The sequence below is a fragment of the Prinia subflava genome, chromosome 5, assembly GCF_021018805.1.
Source record: "Prinia subflava isolate CZ2003 ecotype Zambia chromosome 5, Cam_Psub_1.2, whole genome shotgun sequence".
In the NCBI taxonomy this organism is placed as follows: domain Eukaryota; kingdom Metazoa; phylum Chordata; class Aves; order Passeriformes; family Cisticolidae; genus Prinia; species Prinia subflava.
The window spans coordinates 19138802-19162264 of record NC_086251.1 but is presented as its reverse complement, the minus strand read 5'-3'; the positions used below and the strand labels follow the sequence as shown (position 1 = coordinate 19162264).

The 23463-nt window shown below is 45.0% G+C and overlaps 1 protein-coding gene across 3 annotated transcripts; it reads right to left on the bottom strand.

Annotated features, from left to right (window-relative positions):
* Positions 1 to 1018: 1018 nt before the first annotated feature.
* On the bottom strand, positions 1019 to 21667 carry C5H11orf24 (chromosome 5 C11orf24 homolog). Of its 3 annotated transcripts, none has more exons than XM_063398286.1 (6): positions 21498 to 21667; positions 20592 to 20714; positions 17129 to 17225; positions 5074 to 5312; positions 3955 to 4071; positions 1019 to 2802 (listed from the first exon to the last, which is right to left on the bottom strand). In XM_063398286.1, the coding sequence occupies exons 4-6, from the start codon at positions 5228 to 5230 to the stop codon at positions 1685 to 1687; spliced, it is 1392 nt and encodes a 463-aa protein (XP_063254356.1). In that variant the 5' UTR covers positions 5231 to 5312; positions 17129 to 17225; positions 20592 to 20714; positions 21498 to 21667; the 3' UTR covers positions 1019 to 1684. The 3 variants fall into 3 exon arrangements, with proteins under 3 accessions (XP_063254356.1, XP_063254358.1, XP_063254357.1); XM_063398288.1 differs by lacking the exon at positions 21498 to 21667 and adding an exon at positions 20966 to 21392; XM_063398287.1 differs by lacking the exon at positions 17129 to 17225.
* Positions 21668 to 23463: the final 1796 nt, after the last annotated feature.

Genomic DNA, 23463 nt, shown 5'->3' with positions numbered 1-23463 from the left:
CTTCAAGCTTTCCAAGAAGGCAGACTCCCCAAATCACACTATCCCTTTACCCTGAGATGATCTAACCTATTGCCTACTGGCACACAGATAAGATCCATGCAAAAGTACTGCTAAATGCACCCTGATGTTGAAAACCAAATTATCTCCCTTCCAAAGCAAACTCTTTCCTCAACACACTCTTCTTGCTGAAGTTTTGCCCTCAAAATTTGTGTTGAGTAAGATTCAGGAAAATCTCTCCAGCCTATTTTGTTCAAACAACCCCTTGGCTGTGCTGCTGCTTGTGCTCTCTGTAGCTGTTTTCACAGCACTCTCAGCTGGCAATGAAGTCGTCTACCAAATAGCCTCTTCCAGGGTAAAGGCTCCTTCCAAATTCTACACAGCCCAAGAATTTGAATAAATAATCAAACTGAAACACAGCAGCTCAAATTCTGAGGCTTACTTATTATCACTCTCACTCAAGATTACATGCAAGCTGGATTAAAGAAGAGCCAACTAATTCAAAGTGAGAGACAAGCTATCAGTATGGTTAAAAACCCCCAACACACCTCACTCCAGCACTCTGCTATTGGTATTCACATGTCACCCACATAAGATGCATTAATTTCTGCAGAATACTTGCCTAAAAATCAAGTGGTTTCTACTCGTTCTCTCAGCTGCGGATCTTGGGAGGCAAGTTGCAACTGCGTGTGCAATTAAGTTTCCAAAATACTAACAATTCTGTACTGGTCCTAAATCCAAAAGAAAAACCAAAACAGAGGCTGATGCTCTAAGCATGAAAGATAATAAGCAGTAAGTGGGTCTGCATACCTGGGAGACTGGTAGCATAATGGTTTTAAATTATAGAAGCAGTACTCTGGAAGATGATCAGTATCTTCTGTGACATGTCCATGCTTTCAGCCAGGTCTTCAAAGCCCCCACACTTGGAATACTGAAGTGGAGCTAATTCACTTAAGCCCTAAAAGCCCATTTGCTTGCTTCTGAACTGGCAGAGACAGCAATGAAACGAGAAACACAAAAATATCTGCCCTTCCAGGGCCCTGTTTATTAACTGAATATAAAAATAAGATCATTTAAGTGCAGAGGCACAGTAATCCACTCCGTGGTGAAAAGATACCTCGGGTTAGCAGTAAACAGACTTTACAATACCTTGTAAACAGACCTCTTCATAAGCAAGAAGCACACTGAAATATGACACACACTGGATTAAAAGTCCCTTGTTCCAACAGTACTTCACACTTCTCATCTGGCTCTTTGGGAGGATTTCACTAAAGGTGACAGCATCCTCTGCTCTGTTTTCAGATGAGCACACGTGAAACACAAATGAAACACAACCTGCACTGTAAACAGCTGAAAAGCACTACAGCATTTTCAGAGGATGGCAACTTACACCTTGTTAGACTGGTTTATAAATGAATTATAATGGCCAAAGCTACCTGTGAAATTATGCATTATGAAAATGTTAAAAAATTATTACTTTTTTATGGTTTTACAGCAACCTGTTGCACAGTTGAATAAAAAATTATTATTTTTTCTTCATACAGTACATGGCATTTCTCCTCAATTGCACTAGAAGTAAATTTGGAAGCACTTTCAGTTTGTGTTATAGGCAGACAGAAAGGAAAAACAAGTCAGGGAGACTTTGAATCTCCTTTCCATCTCTTGCCCACTATTTATCCCCACCTCTTCACATCTCTGAGTCCACATACATTCCATTGATCAGGTAATCCACTTGTGTGTAATCTTTCTTCTTGTAGCTCTCATAGGCCTGCATGAGGAAAAGAACTATAACAGTTATGAAAAAGAACGTACCAACTAAAAGCAGTGCAAGCAGTGAACTTTTATCCACTAAGTACTGAGTCAGGGGCTCAGCAGCAATGAGAAGATACTCATTGTCTGTGTCCTGAGTTTCTGTGAGGCCTGAAGCTGTTGTTTTGGCTGCATCTGTTGGAGCCATGGTTATTGAAAAGACATCAGATGTTGACTTTATCCCATGTTCACTGGCAGTTTCTACTGTAGAGGCTGTAGTTAAAACCGTGGCACCTCTTGTAGAGCCCAGAAGAGAAGTTGATTCATTCAAGGATGCTGTGGTTGTGTTTGCTTCTGGCAATGTGCTAGCACTCGCTGGATTCGCCGAGTGAGAACTCTCCGTCGGGACAGGCGCCGTGGCACGCGTGGAAGCCGTTCCTGCATCCTGCGGGATGGGAGTGCTCAGTGCTGTGCTCGGTGTCCTCACGTCAGCTCCAGCAGGGCTGGGACTGTCAGGGCGAGGAGCACTGGTGGTGGTGGCACCCAGCCCAGGCTGCTGTGCTTGGGTACCTGCTTCAGAAGTAACAGCCAGGGGAGCAGAAGTGGGGGACAAGACTGAGACAGAGCTACTATTCCCTGACGTTTCGCTGGTGGTCACCATCTGGGTGACATGCCTGGAAGTGGAAGCAGAGATGGTACTATGAAGGGGAGAAAAGGCAGAGGATGTCATGGCTTTAGTCAAGGTATCAGAACCTCCAGGGGTGCTAGAGGCTTTGGCAGTTGTTTCATAAGTGGCAGAGAAAGTTGCATTTGTAATGTTTGTTGTTGTGGCAGAGGCAGTGGTGGTAGCATTGCTTGCAATTGATCTGCTAGCTGAGACATCTCTCTTCTCAACCCCAGACAAATGCCTCAAACTAATATTGTGAGTCTGAGCAGTTAGAGAAAACTTGTTTTCCACGCTGTGTTGGTCAGCCTGTGCATTCAGCACCCTCTCTGTTATCTGCAGATGGCTCTGGTCGTGAAATAGGGCTGTTTCCCATTTGCCGCTGACAATTTCTTCCAAAAGACAAAACAAATTACTTTTGTAAGAATAAAAAAACTCGCAAGCTCAAATCAAACCTCAACCCCCCAACATGCAAACCAGAACACATTCCGCAGTACAAACAGTACAAGTGGAATAAATCAGTCCTGAATTCAGCAAGAACATGAAAACTCAAGACCCCCATGCCTTTATTGCACATGATCCCTTTGAGGTTTTTTGGTTTGGTTTTTTCTGCCACAGACCTCTAGTATTCACCCAACCAGAGAGTTTCATTCATAAAAGGAGAGTAATGAAGTAGAGAGCTACAATGCAGAAGCACAGTATCAACAAGAGCAATCTTACAAATGTCAGTTCCTGAGGAGACTCATGCTTTCAAAGTTACATATCATCGACAAAGCCTTTGTGCCTAGATTCGTAATTTTCACTTGTCAAGACTGAGCAGAAATTTCTACTTACACCTTCATACATCAGGATAATTTCCTTCACAACTACGTGAGCTAGATTTATAGTGACATAAATCCCATCTGCTTATCATAAGTCCAGTTATTACATTGCAGAGAAACCTCTGCCAACCCAAAAGAACCATGAAAAAATTCTTGTTTCTAAACTTGGGTACAGTGAACTATTGAAACAAACTTTAGAAGATTGATTTCCCAATTATAAATAAGCTCCATTTTGTTATTGTGTCACTTTATTAAAATTAAATACTATGGCACTGGAAAGTCATGAGCAATTGCTGCTCTGATTAAAGAAGCAGTCTGTTGACTCTGGAACAAAATTCTGGCAATCTGAGAGAAAAACAATGCCAGGACATTTTCCTTTCTCTGAAAAAAGATATAAATACATCTGTTATGCCTTTATTTTCACTAGGACAGCATGTGGTGTGCAAATGGATTGAATGAATGATGTCTTCAACATGGAGACAAACTGTTTCTCAGTAAGTGTTACAAAAGCTATTCAAAGACACATCATGCACTCATGCAAGTGCCAGAGTCCCTAGGACAAAGTGAAATAGTTATTCCAGAGAACTGTACCTACAGAATCACCCTGCAGCCATTTCACAACCCATCTTCCTCAGCTGAAAGCCTATCAAGGGTTAAACACAGGCATTTAAAGCAAAAGGATCAGGATCATGGATTCCCCAGAGGTCTGAAACATGGCTTTACCTGCAAGCAGGTCTTTGATGTCTTGCTCTCCAGCATTCTGGCACACACTCAGCTGGTGACACTGCAGGAGGAGGCAGAGATTCTGGTAGGGCACAGACCAATTACAGTGATGGCTCCCTGAAAACAGCAGAAAAAGTGGATTGCTGCACACAGGATACCAAACACACTGCTTCATGCCTTTAATTAAAGAATTGAAAAAAAAAAAGGAAAGAGCCTCACAACCAAAAAAAAAAACCCAAACCACACAATACCTAGGTCTGTCCTTAAAGGATCCTGACTCAGCATTAGTGCAAATAATCAAAGAAAGCCAATGAAACCAATACTGCCAATACAGCCTACCCACCTGTTTGTCTTTGGTACCAGCATCTCCTGATAACAGCAATTCACTCACCCAAAAAAAGGACAAAGTGCACCACAGTTAGGACCCACGTAAATTCTTCTAGATCTCTTAATGAGGAAAATGACCCTTAATGGCCATTAAACCAGCATCTTTATTAGGTTCCTAACCATCTGAATGTCGGATACTCATCCACCTGAGCCAAGGTCTCATATTCACCACTACACACTTTCTCATCCGGCTAGACAGGATTGGAGCCTTCATAAGGACAACACAAAGACTCTTTTAGAAGTTTAATTCTTTGTAAAGACATCTCAGAGGTAGTGAGAAGGCTTTTACCTCAACAGATTTAACCCTGTGCTTGGTTGCAGGACAAAGTGGTTTCTTCTAAGGCAGAAAACACACAAATACCAGGGAGCAAAGATTACTCATTCCAGTGCAGCTGTCTACAACAGTACTGCTCATTTGCAAACATCTGGCAGCAGGGAATAATCATTCTGCAATTCAAGTGACCTAACACAGTTTGCACGCTATCAGTGCACACCAACAGCACATGCTGTTTCCTATGGAAGCTTGCAGGGCCCTGGGAAGCAGTTGTCCTGGATTCAATTTAACCAAAGCTGGCAGAAGTTATTCAGCACCACAGCACTGCACAGAGAAGCCGTAACTGTAAATGCCTGTAAACAACTGGAATTAACAAAGAAAGTGGTCAAAGGAGCAGCAGAGACCTTCAAGGAGCAGAAAACACAGCTGGAATTCCATCCAAGGGACAAGAACCTCACCTGAAGCATCTGGGCTCTGACAAGCCTGCCTGCATTGCTCTTCACTTGTAAGCCTGTTTATTTGCACTACATGGACTCCTCTCCCTTTCAGGACAGAAAACCTGTGTTCACATATACAGATGGAAATCAGCAGGAAGAACACAATGGCAGTCCACATCTTCAGGGTTGGCCTTACAGGGAAGCTTCTCTTCCCAGAAGAAATTCTCTCTTATATCAACTTCAAATCCACTGCAATATACCTATTAAAAAAAAAGAGAACAATTTATATCCCTACAAGCAGGAATGTAAAACAAAAACAAAAGGGAAGCAAGTATCATTACATGTCACAAATAAGCAAGGGCTCAGAGGCAGGAAGAGTAAAGACCTTTTCCAACTTCCCAGAGAGGCTCTTTCTTTGGAAATTGTACTTTGCTCTCCTTCCCTCACGTCCCAGTGGAGAACAGCTTAAGTCAAAAGCCATGTGTACAAAGTCAATCTCAAAGCCCAGAAGCATGTGGCAGCACTGCTATGATGTCTTTGGACTCCTTCCGGGACCCTTAATGTTGTGCCCAGGGCCAGCAGAAGTGTTTTCACCAGTCTGAGCACAATGATAATAAGGGGAACTATACTCCTGGCCCTGCCTTTACACCAAGTCAGTCAAAACCAAGCAACCAAGGTTCATTTCTGCTTTGGTCTTCCTGCTCACTACAAAAAGCTCAAAGAAATTTTGATTGAAAACAAGCAAAATCCACTATTTCAGGTCTTCATTACACAGACACAGCTGATACTGAAGAATATGCACACCCACAGTAAGCCTTCATTTCCCCACATAAAACAACAGATAATGTCTTTCCTTCATTATTAATGCACACATGTGGCTTTGACCCAACGGAGGGGCTTTTGCCACTGAAGACTGTGAAACACCTCCCACTGACATCAGAGCAGATTAGTAGCTTCTATTTGGATTTACCTTCTTGGTTCTGAGGTTTTTGGAGCTTTGTATGAGTTTCCAAACAGTTCAGTCTGAAGCAGACCCATCAAAAACCTCTTCCCTAAGTAATTTTTAAGGGCAATCCTCTTCCTCATCACTAAGGCAAGCTTTAGTCACCATCCTGAAGTTATGAAGAGAAATGTGACAGCCTCCAGAGAGTGTTGAGATTCAGCTTTGTGTGACATCTCTGAGATGGATGTGATGACTGCAAAGGCAGTTCACAACACAGAATGAGCAGCATGTGTGAGTGGTAAAAATACCACAGTGAAGAACATCAAACAGTCCTCAGTAATGTGCGTAAGACCCGAATTTAGCCATCCAGGCTAGAAGTCTCAGTTTCAACCATGAGAACTTCAGTTTCAACCATGCTTGTGAATTAAAGAATCTAAGAGCTATTTCTCCTCCAAAAAAGCCCCAAATAATGCTTAGCTGTGACTCAGATTGCAATATTTTGATGCTTTGTACCACTAAACTTTTGTTTCCGATTTTTTCCTTCTGCTATATCCTAAAGCCCCAAACAAGGGAACAGAGTTTTAGCTTCAAAACCACCCTACCTGAAAAGGGGTGAAATATAAACAGCTATCCCAAGCTTCTCAGAGGACACACAATATACAGGTCCACATTAGACTGTCAAAGAGCCAAAGATGAGGACAAAACTTGATACTAAAATGCAGTGCCTCAAATTCAGTTTTCCTAGTCAACCTTCAAGTTCCCTGAGGAACTTAGGAGTCTCCTTCCTGCCTATTTATTCTAGTAAAAAGAGTTATTTTTAACTGTTCAAAATAGATGGAGTATTTTTCATCTTCTGCTCTCTCAGAGAGATGGGAAGCCCAAAATGACTGTAGGGCCCTTGCACTGCTGACCTCAGCTCTTGCATCCCTCTGCAGCTTTTTCCCCGGAGCAAGCGCGCACAGCATCACGCTCACTTTGTGCTAGCAAGTTTCTCAGTGCAGCCAGAAGTTCAAGCCTTTGTCACCTCACCTGGCAGCTGGAAATATTTCCAAATCTGATCTGACAACAGGAGTCTTGGCAGGGAAAGGCAGCTCAGCAGCCCCACCTCATCCTATGCACCAGCAGCTACGCATGGTGTCCAGCAGCACCAGCTCTGCCGGGCCTCTCTCCCACTGCACACTGCAAGCACAGCACAGACTGACTTTGCTCTTTCCTGATCACTTCTTCCAAGTGCACCTTAGCAAAGCTGAAAGAATCAGGGCAGGACAGGAGATGACCTGTGCAATACCAGCACAGCCTTTGCAACACACTACACCAGCATCAGCTGCTCAGGAATTCAGCCCCACGTTCTCAGCAGGGAATTGGCAATACTAATTTGTGTTGTTCAGCCAAATCCATTTCCAATACTTTTCCCACTGTCCCAGATCGCAAGGCACTTCTGCAAGTTTGTCTCGGCCTTTATCACACTCTTACTGCCACTCATTGCAGATGCTGTAGATTAACCATTGAAAGCTGCAGTTGGTAAGACTGGGAGCAAGGGGAAAGCAAGGGGAAACATTTGATATTCTGCCCATGAGAGATTTTCCTAGAGCACACAGCAAGGACTTCCTTTGAACCCTAAATCCTCCAGTGAATTGGGTTCCCTCATAGACACTCCAGGTGCCCCGCTTCAGAGCACTGTTTGGCAACCTGCACTCCCACCACATGGTGCCAAAGTAAGTGCACTTTTTGGAAAGTTCATAGGTCACAGGCAGAGTTTCAGAGAACAGTACTTAACCCACAAAAAAAAGGGGAAAAAAATCATTAATGTATTTCACATTTTAAGGAGTGCAGCTTATGTCCCTTTTCAAGGTCCAGGATTTATAAGAAGCATTATTTTACAGCCTAAGAAGTGACCCTGAGAATGAATTACCCATGTAATAATGCATGCATACACTGTTTTAAATAAACTAGTAAGGAATAACAGCAATGAATACAAATACTAAACATTTATTATAGGAGTTTTTTCCACACCTTTAGTAACAATTTTGCAATTATAAAAACCACCCTCAAAGAATAAACATCTTGCATAGCATTTTGAAACTGCAGATTTAACAGCATTATAGCTACAAATAAATACTATCATTATTATTATTATCATTAAAATCTCTGTTTTAGGACAAATAAAATATCAACATTAATCTCCACCAACCCAAGAACTACATATATTTGCAAGAGCAAATGATCACACCAGTAGCTAGAAGCTGTTGCATTAACATGCATCCCCTATGCAAAGAGATGTTTTGTATCCCCAACCACATCAATTCACTAAAAGTCCTTCCCATCACGGCTGACTTTGGTTCCACTTGACTGCAACAACTGCAGAGCAAAACAAAACCCCAGAAAATTACTCTCACCTCTTCCAAAGTACCTGGCAGCCTTTCTGGATTAGGCCAGCCTTGGTTTAGGGGGACATGCCAAGCTCATGCACAAGAGATTTGTCCCCCCTTTCCCTCTCACTAAACATGGTCTCCTCAGGAGCCAACTGGCAATGCCTCCCCTAAGGCACTCAGTACAAGACTGCAAGCTTAAAACACTTTTCAACATCCTTTAGCCAATTATAAAAATCCCTTTGCACACTGCAGAGTGAGTGTGTGAAGCACACAAACACAATGCACAGACTAAGTGTATCAGACATGCAAACAGCTCCTTTCCAAGACCAGTGAGAGGATAACCAGTTTCAGCCACCCCTTAATGCAGTACAGATGAGGTCTGGGATGCTGTATTAAATGTCAGAAACTCCAGCTAGAGGTGTGGTTTTTTGGCCTCTTGCACCTTATCCAATTCCATTCACTCAGAACAGGAGCTACAATTACTTGCAGATCACTTTTCCCAATTTAACAACTGCCCTCTATTGCCACCAGAAATCAGCTGTATTTCTGACTTCCTGTCACACTTCCAGCCAGTCCCACCCGGCTCCATCTGTACTCAGAGATCCCTGTGAGCACCCACCCCACACCTACACCCCAGAACAACACCAACTAAACCTTGTTGTCCAAACCATGCTGATCCCTGTCTGGACAACACAGTGCAAGAGATGAATGCTACTGTTCCCCTCAGAAGTAATTTTGAGAAATTGAGCCAAAATTCACTCCTCAAGCACTACCTTTGCCACCTATAGAACATCCCCGAGGAAATTCAAAGCCAAACCAAAGCAAAACCAAACCACAAAAGACAGCAGCAAATAAAATCCGGGAAAAGACTACACTCTGAAAAATACAAAGTTCACTTTTGTTATCTGTGGCTGTAACTCAGCAGGGAACAAGCACGCTGGCAAACCACAATGACTCTGAGTCAACAACTGAATGACTGATGCCTTTGCAGTGTACACATATATCCAGAGGGCACTGCCTGCTGGGTTTCAGAAGAGCTCCTGGCTTCTTGCTGATCTCAGTGCTTAAGTCAAGGAATTTATACAAATAAAAAAAACCCCCATTATTTCAAAGAACAATGATGGGGATGGTGTTGCAAGAGCAGAGAGAAGCCCTTGGAATATAAATCCCTTGCCTCCATGCCCCCACCCAGTAGCCTCAGCTGTTCCTGGTTAAGCAGCTGCAAGGTGCATGCAGTGACTGCACCGGAGTGGAGAGATACAAAACAAGAGCGAAAAAACACAAAAAGAGGGAATGTGGGTGTTAGAGATCACAGGTACAAATTGTGCAAAGCAAATCATTTAGGGCAACACATGCTCCTTTGAGCTGTCATTGAAGAGCCAGTAGACACTGCCTCAAAATTCACACTTGCAAGTGTGCAAGACTAGGTATAAAATAAGGTCAGAGTTGCAAAGAAATATTCTATCTTCAATATAACAACAAAGCAGGGAAAACAGGGGTGGAATACCTTTTGCAGACAACAATGCTACTCTCCCAACTAACTGAGAAAGCATAAGGCCCTGTTTTCCACTTGCATCTGCTGCTAAACACTTGACATGTTGTCAGCTCTCTAAACAAGTGCAACATTTCTGTCTTTAGAAAAACAGAATTAAACCAGATTTTGCCAAGGGAAGACAAGCATATCTCACTTTGTAAATCGAGGCAAGGATACAGGAGACAGGGAATTTGCACTGCAATCCTCAGATTCATTTTACTTCCCAAGCATCTCTCCAAGACTGAAGACTGACATGTAGATAAGTTTGGAGACAGAAGGGGATACACCAAGGCACATGAGGCTGACCCAATGTCAGCTGAGTATGACCAGATGAAGTTATATGTTTCTCTGAACAGCAGCCATTAAGTTCCTTTGGCTCCCCAAGAAAGTTATTGACAAGCTGCAAAGCTGTTTGTACCAGTTTTACCCATCTCCATCTCTCTGTTACTTGGTTGCCCACTTGGTTCCTCTGCCAGGGCACAAAGAAAACAGCCTAAACAGTTGAGGACAATCCACACAGCCACTACTGAGGCTTCATGGCCATCTCACTTTGCTTCTGAAGAAATAAAAGTTAAAGCCTAAAACTCCTAAAGCAGCATCAGCCATCCATCATCCCTTCTCACCCATATTAGTGCCATGTGCTGCAGTTCTGATGCTGAGAAGCACTATTCAGCAAAACATTTTCCTGTGAAAAATGATCAGACAGCTATTTGATTTATGAAAATGTGCCTTGTTTTGAAATATCTGAAACAATCTAGTTTTAATATACAGAAAAGCAAGCTGCCAAAGGCTAACTGCATAAAGCTGTGACTGAACAATAAATCTGTCAACAAAAATACCTTTAAGCAATAAAAATGTGTACTATGGCTCAGCTGCAACCTTCCCTAGTCTGGTCTGCACCCGAAGCAGATCGAAGTTTTCAGACGTGTTGTTGTCTCGTGGGAACTGGAGATCATATGCAGGGCATTTCACACCATGTGTTTCAAATTAAGCAGCTTTCAACAAGACCCTCAAAGGAACCATCCCAGTGGGCTCCCACATGAACCCTGCAGCCCTTGAACTAACACAGAGCAGAGTTCATCAGGAAGGGTAAGAGGCCAGCTCCTGATGCTGGTTTCTCCAAGTGCCTCCAGAAGCAGGTACTCTGCACTGCAGGTGCTTCAGGCTTGCTGGGGCATGGCATTAGGAGCCAGAACCAGCACGTTCATGCACAGAAATAAACTGTGCCTGAGGTGCTGTTGAATCCAAAAGTGACAAGCGTGGAGCTAACAGAGACTTAGCAAGCAGCACTCCAGCCTGAAGGTACAAATAACCAAGTGTTACCTCTGGAGATAGTGCCAGTGTGCTAAAGTCTGGTCACCCACCCACCTCCTGCCCTGCAGACTCTTACCACAGTCAGCAAATTCCTGGCAATCCAGACCAATTCAAGTTTCACTGAAATGTTATCTTCCACTCAGATATTTCTGAGAAATCATTAGGCTCCTCTATAGGCTCATGTAGCTGAAATACTACTTTTAGGCCCATGGAAACACAGGACATACCTCCATCCAGAATACAAGGTTCTGCAACTTTGCTCAGGAATTTAAGCCTGTGCATGGCTTTCAGCAGGGTTGCACATAAAAATGTCACCTTATGTTACAAAAGCATCAGGCAAAACTGTGGGAGCTCAGAAACTCAGGAAAAGTTCAGAGCCAAAACACGACCACAGTGCAATGACTGAACAGGAATGTCTGCTCAGCCCTAAAATAACTGGAAGAAAGGGAAATGTTTTTGGCTTATTTCTCCTTCCTTCAAGGTAGTAAGATCTTTATGCATAGCCTGAAATATAAAAAATAAACACAGATATAAAAAAAAAAGAATCCAAACATATGAGGCTCCACTTCCAGTTATCCTCACAAGCAAATAACCTGAAGGCTCCTAGATTATAGGAGGCTTCCTCTATTCAAGCAAACAGCTCAGATTAAAAAACAAAGGAAGTTTCATATGGAAGGTCTCCCAGGTGAAATGCAGCAAAAAGACACTCCAGCTTATCTCAATGCAATATGACACTGGGGAGGTTTCCACCATACATATGTTAGGACAAAGAAGAGATTCTTCCTTAAGTCTCCAAACCAGAATACATTTATAGTCATACCAAATAAAGTTTGTTGGCACGTGCATCCCTGCTTTGTGACTTTGACAGCTTGAAAGGTGTGGAAATCACAGGACAGGGTGGGTGGGAAAGCTTAGCCAAATCTATTTTTTTCCAAACAAAGAAAGAATCAAATGCAGCAGCAGCTCTCCTCATCCCTGCTGGTCTTCCCTGTGGCAGATTCCTCTTAGCCAGCAAGTCTTCAGGTCATAGAGCAAGAATTTAAACCTATCTGTTATCAGAACCTAGAGGAAAAACATCCTTCCCTCTCCTTACTCTCATGGGCTGCCAAGGCAGCATCTGCAGAAGTGCTTGAGCCCAGTTCTTGGGTCTCATCTCCTACACACCAACTGGGCAGCAGCTGTGTTCTCCTACCTAGTTCTAGGTTCCCTCTTTTCCATTTCAGAGTAACTCTTTATTACAGTTTTGAGTCCTGATACTCAAAAACTGATTAATAAAGTAAAATAAGCTCGGTATGAGCTCCTCAAACCCTTCCAGTACCACAGAGCCCTCATTCATAGAAGAGGAACTACACAGGCAGCAGCAGGTTCTTCTGAACCTTTCTGAGCTTGATATAGAAGATCTGTCTGCTGCTGATGTGGCTAACAAGAACTCCAAAACTATTCCATGACACCTGAGTGCCATGGGCATCTCCATAAAGTCAGCAGAGCAGCTCACCAAGAGAGATTACAACTGCCATAAACATCAACAGAATTTAACTTGTACCAAAGGCACAAATGTGAAAAGTGTTCTGTGTTTGACTGGACAGATGGGTCACAAATACAGATGTTTTCAGAAGCCATCTCAGACACCTCTGTGCTTATATCAGTCTTCCATTTTTGCTCAACAGTACAACAAACATAGGAAGAAACCCCAAAGTTGAAACCTCTCTCTCAAATTTCAACACCTGAACTTGTAACAAAACCAAGAGGTTATCCTTATTCCTCCAGAAGCTGTGACCTAAGAGCAGCAGGAAGACTGAACCTGTTAGAAACTTCTGGCTACTGATTTTATACCAAAGATGCTCCAATCCTGTAATGAGGGGAACAGTGAACTAGAAAAGCCAAACTACCAACAAGATAGACCCTAGTTACACTCTGGTTCAAAGACAAGCTCACCATACACAAATTCTCCAGGCCAAGAGTTTCCCTGGGAGAGATTATCCAAGCTCGAACAACAAAAACAAGGGAAAGGACAAGCATAAAAGGAAAAGCACACTACAAGCAGTAACTCTTACAGCTTGCTTCTGACCGGTGTTCTGAAGACTTCAGCTCCAGTACAAACCTGTCCAATATCATCAGATCAGCAGAACACCATTAAGGTCAGGAATCAACAGCTGGAACAGACTGTGACTGAATGAAATCAGATACAAAACAAAAGATGTGCCAAGAATTAAACAATTCACACTTGAATTAACATGCACTTCTACTTATCAAACAATAGCTTTTGTTTCAAATTGTTTGCTGCTAGAGACTCTGCACGACTGGAATGAGAAATGGCTATAAATGCAGAAAAGCAAGAACTCAGGCAGCCAGCACTGAGGTACAACACTTCATCAACCTCATCCTTTAAACAAAGTTTAGGACCCTCAGAACTAGAAACCTGACTAACAAGTCCAACTTGAAGGCTGAAGAGTCCCATCAGCTAGCTGTAAGGATCTCAAACCCATAAACCTCAGCTGCTCTTGCTCCTGTTCAACTGTAATGAAGCAGAGGGGTTAAATCCCACCAGTAAACTGCCTCAGAACACAGGATGAAGTGGCACCAATGCTGCTTTCCTCAAAAGCTGCAGTTTGCAGTAAACCAAGACCTGCCCTATAAGCAGCAGAGTCATCCCTACAGAACGTCAGGAATCTCAGAGTGACACAATGCATGTTTGCCATCACAACTGTCAACTACTGAGAAGTGTTTTCTTCTTAAAATCATCCAGAAATCTGAATGTTTCCAAAAGAGATCAGAGAAAACTCCAGACAGCAAAGGGTCAGAGGACCAGAAGTTCCTCTTCAGGTTCCTTCTCTATTTTGGGCAGTTCAGAACCAGCATCTTCTCAGGATGTAATGGAGAAGGGCACTTTCACTTCAATTGCCTGCAGTTGTATTGTGAGGTAAATCTGCCCAAGCTGACAACAGAGCAGAAAAACTGCACTGCCGTGAGGATCATGTGTTGAGAATTTTGGGGTTAGCTTTGGGTTTATATGCCTTTTTTTTGCTTGTTTAGCAAACCCTCTAGCACCTACAGGCCAAGACAGAAAACTGTCTACCTATGCAGATGCCTACAAAATCAAACAATCTCTAAGCATTTAAACTGCATGCCCACTATTTCAGTCTTTGTTTTTTAAAGCACTTCCCTCCAGCAGTAACATTCCTGGAGATGAGAGAAAAATACTGAAATAAATTTTTCCATTTTTTTTTTTTACAAATTCTCTCCTTCACCCAGTTATCTTTTATGCAGATGAATCTCAGTATGAAATCCTGTGTTACAGCTCTCTGTTCACTGGATGGCATGCACTGTATCTTGCAACTTCTTGCAATTTACAGTTGCAAGAAACAACTGTAAATGTGAATGCCTGAGTCAGCTGTTTATCACTATTTTGGAGCATGTATTTTAACTCCAGAGGGGACCTCTGCAGGTGTTACCTTACTGATTTACTGCAAACAAATTTGTCCTAAGACATGCAATAACTTAAGAGCTCATTCAGTAGAGGGGTTTGTTTTCAGTCAGCTCCCAGGGGACAGGTTGCCTACTCTATAGTTTGCTTCCCATCTGTTTCCACTTTCAGAGGGGTCAAAGACCAAGTGCGAACATACCACCCAGAAAGAACTGCTTACTAATATTGCCAAAACCCACAGGAAAAAGAAGGCAACCAAAATCCCCCAACTCATCAGCATTTTCTGTTTAGATTTTATTTTTAACCTCTTTCATTCAGATATTCCTTAAGAGGATAGATCATCAGCACTGGAAATTCACTTCTGCTACAGCTGTTAATTCACATATTTCACATTTCATTGCATCAACATATATCCAGCTTCTATACATTACAACATTTTCAAGCCTAGAAATCCTCGCTCCCTTTGCAATGGACAGAAAAGCAACAAACAGGAATCTACAAATACACGGGATTCAGTCAAAAGCTATTTGCTAAACAGCAAACACAACTTCCTGCTTTTGCTTCCCAAGTCAGCTGGTAACAAAAACTACCTGCATTAGGGCTCAGAGCAGGCCATGTGCTTCTCCAGCTCAGCAAGCGTCAGTGAAGAATGTTATCAGCTGTTTCCACACTAGCATAGCTGTCTGAGGCAGTAATTCTCCAAACACACGAAGCCCACGTTTAACTTTATGTGTGACAATAGGTCTAGCTGAACCTGTGGAACCTGGGACCTGCATAAAATTGAGCTGTGTAGCCACCAGCAGGCTCATGGCACTGCATTCCCTTGTTGGCTTCAGGGATATCCCAGACACTGCCAGTGATGCACTCCAGCCACCTCAGAGATGGTCATTACAGCCAGAACAATGGGTCCTGCCACTTCCACAGTGCAAATATAAACTGCTGGCAATCCCTTAAAAAACCATCACTATAGATGAAGATAGAATTTATGTCTTAGTAATGCATGCTTGCAGCCCAGAAGGCCTGGGCTGCAATAAAAGCAGTGTGCCAGTAGGTCAAGGGAGGGAATTCTGCCTCTCTGCTCTGCTGTGGTGAGACCCCACCTCAAGTGCTGTGTCCAGCACCTCTCCTGTGAAGACAGGCTGAGAGAGTTGGGGTTGTTCATGCTGGAGAAGAAAAGATTCTGGGGAGACCTCATTGTGATCTTTCAATACTTAAAGGGGCCACATAAAAAGGGAGAGATGGACATTTTACAGGGGAAGACCGTGACAGACAAGGAGAGATTTAGATTAGATGCTAGGAACAAATTCTTCACTGTGAGGATGGTGAGGCACTAGCATGGGTTGCTCAGAGAAGTTGTAGATGCCCCTTCCCTGAAAGGCCAGGTTGGAAGGAGCCCTGAGCAACCTGATTATCTCTGCCCATGACAAGGGGGTTTGGAACTAGATTGTATTTAAGGTCCCTTCCAAGCCTAAACCTTTTATGATGGGAATAAATGCTCTTTGCCTGCACATAAAGAATTTCAAGATTTCACTGGGTATTTCTCACCTCTCAGAATTCCCCATCCTCAACACCCTTAATAAGCTGATCTCTGTTTATCTTATGGAAAAAATAACCCAGAAAGCTTTCTTCCCCATCACATTCTCCTTTTTTAATTAGATACAGGAGTTTCAGTCTAGATGCTACTGCCAACAAGACAACACACTGATGATGCAAAGTTTCGTCACAAGGATTGATGGTACAGAGGAGTTCTGCTGACACAAAAACTCCAGCCCAACCTTTGTAATATGGGTTAGTCCATAGCACAACAGGGCATCAGTTCAAAGGAGCAGAGCAGAGAGGCAAGACAGATCAACCCTCCCTTATCTCACAGGGTGGGAAAAGTGGTGTGAAAAGACTGAGTCATTGGTGTACAGCTACAGGAGGAGCTGGTCAGAGCTGGAAGTGAAAATAAAAATCAAGTCTCTTGAAATCTTGCTTAGTGCACAGCTCCAAGACAGTCAGCTTCTCCTGTGAAAGCATATACATAGTAAGTGTGTCATTAGGAGCATCTCAGGAACATCCAGAAATACCTGCTGTGGGATTTGTCTTTTCAGATGGAGAGAGGGAAGTGCAGTGCTCCTATAACATGAGTTACAAACAAATCAAATTCCTATATCAATATATCAATATTGATATATTCAGAGCATGATATACACTGAGAAATGTGGAAGTGGTAACAAATGCATGAAGCAGCCTCCTCTCCAGTTAATGGCTGTAATATTTGCAATAACCAGTTTGCATTCAGACCACTCCTGCCTTTATTTCCTGTTCTCCAGTTTATGCCTGGGTGGTGAATAGAGATTAATTTTGCCCTCACCCATCTGCACATGCTCAGTTTCCTACTGACTTCTACAGAGTTTCTCTCTACTAATTGGCTTGTTTCACAGCAGTTTCAAATCTATCCAGGGAAACCAAAAGCAAAAATAATGATTTTGAGTGTAGAAACTTACCATGCAAACACTTGCAACTGTTTTCTTGCTGTCAGGAATTATTGCGCCTTTAGGGAAAGCAAAAGCCAATAAAAGCCTGGATACAGTAGGACTACAGCTGAAAGCATAGGAAAAAAATGTGTAAAATGTTATTGTATGCAACCAGAGAGACATTTCTGTGAGACTGTCAAAGCATTTTCACAAAGAGGTGGAAGAGTGGAAAGGTTTATCCTGCTTTCTATACAGAGAAGGCAAAACAACAAAAAAAAGATACAGAAGAAGACTCAGCAAAAGAACATGCTTAATCCTATTAAAATTGATGAGATTTCATCCCTGTCTCCACACACTAGTTGTAGTAGGAGTTTAACTTAAGTGGATTTAAAACCAGATTTAGTTAAAGTGCTAAAAGTCTCCTCAAGCCAAACAAATATAAATCCAATGCAAACATACATTTAAAATTCAACACAAATTCTATCAGCCACTCTCCTTCACCCTTTCTTTTTTTTTTTAACAAATCTGTAACCGGGACACATGAGAAATGCAGACTGACATGTCTTGCTGGACTGTTGCATAAGTAGTTCTCCGGGCTTGGCACCAAGTCAGAGTCAGGTGGAGCCAGGGAAGGCAATCCCAGTGCCCCCCTGGACAGTCCCTGTTAGCAGAAGCAGTGAAGGGGACTTGCTGAATGCCTCAGTAAGTTAATAAAAAGGCTCTTGTACACAGACCACCTCTCCATCCCTCTCTGGGTACTTAGGGAATAACAGAGGTAGCTATGGCGGCTTGGTCACATCTGCAGAACACAATTTAGTTGTCCTTTAGGGGACATAGCCCAGCTGAGTGTCCCCAAGCAAAGGTGCCAGGAGCTGTGGTGATGCACAGAGATAATCCAGGCACACCCCTACAAGCCACAGTGGCAGCACAGGCTGAACCTCCTGCTCGAATAGGGGACCAGCTGGTTCCTCAAGCTGATGCAAGATGTACAAATGGACTGTGGGTGCTGCCACCCTGGGGGACAATCCAGCTGGCTGCAAATAAACAAGTACCCATATCCCTGGCTCTCTGCCTTCTGTTCCTTTCTTCACAGCACATCGTCCTGCAAGAAAACAGCCAACCAAACAAGCACCCAGTGTGCTTTCCAAAAGGTTGACAAGTTCGGTGAAACAGGAGGAAAGGACGTGACGAGGAATCCAGACCCATTCACTGTCATTCCAGAGACCTCACATTCCCCAAAGGGTGCTCAAAGAGCAGCCCTCCCACCATGGCAATGCCACCACTGCAGACAGGCTTTCAGTGCCATCCAGCTTGACAGCACTGCACAGCACCACCTTGGTGCCAGTGCAGCAGCACACCTCCCTCTCAGCACTAAACCCCAAGATCTGAGCCTTGAGGGGGCTGTGCCCAGAACAGCGAGGAAAAATAAAGCCAGCGAAGGAAACAGAAGACTGTCAGATGCTTTGGCACCCATGGTGATGGACATTCAAAACTGCCCTGAGGAAACCTCATTCCAGTGAAATCACAGGAACAGCAAATCAGAGCCTCAGCTAAATGCAAGGTTTTCACCTAGAGAACCAAAGCAATGAGCAAGCCAGATAGCAAAAGAGCAAGCAGCCAAGTGCCACTTTACACCCCAGCAAGACAATCCTGTGGTTCCACTGAGCATTAGAGCCCACTTCTACAGTTTTTGCTACCTACTTTCATTGGATAAGTTGTTCACAGGAACATGCAGAAATGTCTGTGCAGACATTCCTTCAAGCAGGGGGTCTCCATACCATGACAGAGATAAGCTGTCCTTTCCTGAATGAATTGCTGCACCACAAGCACCCTGGGCACCTTACCTGCATGGGCACTCTCTTGGATTGCCAGCAGTCAAAAGCTGGAGGAGCTGTGAACCCAAAATGCACAACCAGGTCCTGCCTGCACTGATTTTCAGCATTGTCACTGTCCCTGCAGTGCCAGAAGCATCCTTAGACCCCAGGTGCCAATTCACAACTCCTTCCCTAACTCCTCCCAGTCTAAAGCTGTAGGAAAGGAACCAGAAATGACTGGAGGAATGAACACATCAAATGCTTGCTACCACCAAGCAAGAGAGGGTTCAAGAGCAGTTTATTCCACAGGACTTCTTGACTATCAACAAAGCCAACATCCCTCTGGGAGCCTTTTCCACACGCAGACAGCCTGGGTATCACTGACATGTGGGGTATGACAAAGGATTACACCTGCAGAACAGGCTGAAAGCTGGGAAGGGAACCAGCCTTCCTGAGCCAGAGCACACAGTGCCAGGTGGCATCCAGCAACAGCACACACAGCAGGGATACTGCCCTCCCAGTCCTTTTAAGGGTAGGAGGGAAAAAAAAAGTCATAAAGGTCATCTTGTCTGGCTGTTGGTTCAGCACAACCCATGCAGTTTCATCCAACAATTGCTGTGCTGGAGAGGGGTGGGTGGGGTGTCTCACGTACCTCACACATGAACTTTGAACCAGCTGTGTACACAGGTACAGACATCCTTCAGGAAAGAACCCCATCCCAATTAAAACAAGGACAAATGGCCAGCTGGTGTGAGTTCTCATTGCTCTGCAATGCACAGCAGCTGAGGAACTACCTGCAAGTCCTGGTGAATTGGCTGCTTTTTCTCCAGCTTTCCCATGCACAAACATCTCCATTCCTTAATGTCCTTGCAACACTTCCCTTTGAAAATTTAGCCAGTAACATATGTGTGAAAATTCTGCCAGTCCCTTTCCTGTAATCCAGGGTATTAAACATCCAGACATTTTAAATACATCACCAGGTCTCCAGCGTTGAAGTTTTTCATCACCAAAGCTTGAAATTTTGCTAGCAAATTACTCCCTTCAAAAAGCCTGTGCCAGGAGACTTCCCTCAGAAGGCAGAGGCTTCAGATTGTGTGGATGTGCCAATAAGAATTTCAATAATAGATAACCAGATGCATAGTCTGTTTCCTGGCAGATAGGTTTATAAATCCAGCAGGGAATTTGCAATTAAAAACAAAAAATAAAGATGTCCTCATCGACATGTTAAGAGGCACATAGCCTGGAATTTCTCCCAAAAATGCATGTGTGTATACATGCATTATATATACATAAAGCCAGAACCAAGCAGCAAACACACACAACACATGCACAAATCTACTACAGACAGGACAGCTAATAAAAATGGATGGATTCCTTCTAAACTATCCATTGCCACATAATGGACTGCATTAACATACAGAGTAGTGGTTGATTATGGTAGATAGATTAGAATAATACAAAAATACGTGCATTTTTGAGACAGAAACATTACATCAACCTGCATCCTATAGCCCAGTTTCCACAGCTACTGTTCAGTCACAAACCCTCTGAGGACTAAAGGGCACCAAATGTTTGCTATCAGCAAGATTACATTGCTCATCAGAACTGCATTGCAATCTATCTTAAGGTAGGGAGGATTTCTTGGGCTTGTCCCTTCGGTAAGCAGTCAGATAACTCACTTTATCAGGAAACAGCAGTGGTGTTGCATGACCAAGTCTGGCAGGGATTCAGTCAGCTAACATGTAGGGCATCAAGGCACATTACTTGACACGATCCCACGACATGAGTTTTCTTTGCCAATCCTAGAAAACAAAGTTTGGGAGACAGAGGGGAAAGTTAAAGGATGAAAATTCACTGCAATAGGATATCCCCGCAGAATGCCGGATTTGAGAGCTTGGTCAAAGAAAACTGTTTACTCTTCCTTTCATTTCTTGGACTCCATCTGACACCTTGCTAGCATTGCCCAGGGTACAGTTAAACCCTCTAAAAAGCTTTACCTAAGGTAGGACAAATTGAAAACGATTCCAGTGCGATACCACAGGATGCCACTTACCAGCGTAACCTCACTTGCACATACTCAACGTTATTTATTCGGACACACGATATATTTACATATCGGCGATGCCGTGCCTAAGGGTGGCGACTCCTACAGACACGGGATCTTTGAGGTGGTCCATAGGGCCTAAAATTGTTACACCCCGGCGGCGAGTTAGTTCCTTGCTGAGTCAATCTCCTCTTCCCCGCAATGAAGCCCAGTTCTCCCTCTCCCGCCTCCCCACCGCCAGAGCCATCTACCAGCGCTCCCAGACTGCGGGGAGCGGAGCCACCGCTCCCTGCGCTGCTGCGGCGGGAGGCGGCACCTCACCGCAAAATTGATTCCAACTCGTGCCACAAACGCGCTCGCAACTTCTGTGGCAGTTCACGGAACGGCTGCCGAGCCGCCGCTCCCCCTCGCGGCCCCGCGCCCGCCGCACCCGCCCGGGCTCCGCGCCCCCCGCGGACCCCGGCACGGCCGGCACCGCGTCCCTCCCGCCCGCGCTCCCTCAGGCCCAGGACGAGGCACCGCCTGCCCGCCCGTAACTCACGACGTGGCGGAGCCCGCAGCAAGACGCAGCCCCGGGGCGGGAGAGGCGCTCGGCCGGCGCTGGCGCGGCCCCGGCGGGCAGGGAAAGGCAGGGAAGAGCCCCGGGCAGGGAAGCGAAGGAACGGCGGAGCCCCGCGCCCCGCCACATGCCACGGCCGGCCCCGCCCCGCCCCACCCGCGCCATTGGTCCGCCTCCCCTCGCCCCGCCCCGCCCCGCCCGCGCCATTGGTCCGCCTCCCCTCGCCCCGCCCCGCCCCGCCCGCGCCATTGGTCCGCCTCCCCTCGCCCCGCCCCGCCCCGCCCGCGCCATTGGTCCGCCTCCCCTCGCCCCGCCCCGCCCGCGGGCCCCGGCCCGGCCCCGCCCCCGGCGGTGGCCCCGGAAAGGCCCCGGGAAAGCCTCGGGGGCAGAGGGCAGCGCTGCCCGCGGAAGTGACGAGAGTGCGGCTCCGGGAGCCCCACGGTGCCGTGTGCGAACTACGTGAGTTACCGCGGTGTGAGACTGCCGGGGTGTCTCTGCAGTTCTGTCAGGGCGCAGCAGCGAGAGGCTGCGTTCTCACGAGGCTGTTTTCCTTGTCCTCCTGGGCTTTCCGCACCGTGAACTGCGGCGTCACCGGCTGCGGGTGGTGGCACAGCAGCAGGGGCGGCCTTGGCACAGCTCCGTCCGTGCCGGCCCGCTGTGCGCGTTTCCAGCGCCGGGCTGGACGCGGCTCTGAGCTGCCCGGACTAGTGGGACCCCGCCCGTGGCCGCGGGGCTGGAACTGGATGAGCTTTAAAGCCCCTTCCAACCCAAACCATTCCATGGTTCATTATCACCACACAGCACGAGAAGAAAAAAAAAATAGATAAGTGTACTGGCTGACAGCGTCTTGCTATCCCGGAGTATGAAAAACACCCATTCTACCTTCATGCAGACATAACTGTTTTCACATAGCCCCTGCACTGTGCAAGTCTTTGCTTTACTGGACGTGCCAGTCCACCACCACTGCTGTAACAGAGGATGCTGCTGAAATAAATACTAAATCAAAGACCAGAAATCAGCTCTTCAACGATTGGTTTGTTGTTTTTAGTGTTGGTATCTATGGCAAAAATTCGCACATCAGCAGCCCCCAGCTGCTTGGGGCAAACCTTACCAGCAACAGAGCCTTGAATCTCATATACCATGTACTGCTCATGTATATACAGACACGTACAGTACATAAATATCTGAGCTGCACTCTCAAGTGTGGAGCTGGCCCCATGAAATGGCATCAGGTGCAGGCCTTCAAGAAACCATGGGTGCCATTTCTGAGCAAGCACACTGTCCCCTGAACTCAGCTCCTTGGGTTATATCCAGATCACCCAAAGAAGAGAGGCATTAGACACAGGAGGAAGTTCCTTACTGTGGGGTGGTGAGGCACTGGATCAGTCTCCCAGAGAAGCTGTGGATGCCCCATCCCTGTCAGTGCTCAAGGATGGAGCCCTGAGCAACCTGCTCTAGTGGAAGGTGTCCCTGTGCATGGCGGGGGGTTGGAACTGGATGATCTTTAAGATCTTTTCCAAGTGAAACCATTCTGTGATGCTATGAAAAAGGTCATAAAGAAAACAAAAACCGTGGAGAAACCAGCCTTATGCACACACAGACGCAGTCCAGACTGTGAGATGCTTCACATAGTAACTGTACCATTAAACAAGTGAGGAAGGAATCCTTGTTTCTTCAAGTCATGTGTGGATTTGTCTGCTACTGCTAATCTGGCCGTAGATGAAAGTGATGCCAAAATCATTCACACATCCCAATGTAATTTTAGAACACAAAAATTTGCTTTTCAGAATGAGCAGTGAGGAGGAGGAGGCGGAGGTGGAGGAGGTGAAGCCCTGGTCCATCAGTTAATTAAAAATAGACATAATGCAAAGCTGGCCAGCTCCCCACATTAAGTAGTCAATTCAAAGCATGTCTGTCTGTATACATTGTCCAGATCTATCCTTCCATC

Excerpts from the sequence above, each read along its gene's own strand:
- C5H11orf24 (XM_063398286.1), bottom strand. The coding sequence starts at position 5,230 with ATGTGGACTGCCATTGTGTTCTTCCTGCTGATTTCCATCTGTATATGT. Across the intron at positions 4,072-5,073 it reads TCAGAGCCCAGATGCTTCAG|GGAGCCATCACTGTAATTGG; the intron begins GTGAGGTTCTTG and ends TGCTGTTTTCAG. Across the intron at positions 2,803-3,954 it reads CATCAAAGACCTGCTTGCAG|AAATTGTCAGCGGCAAATGG; the intron begins GTAAAGCCATGT and ends GTCTTTTGGAAG.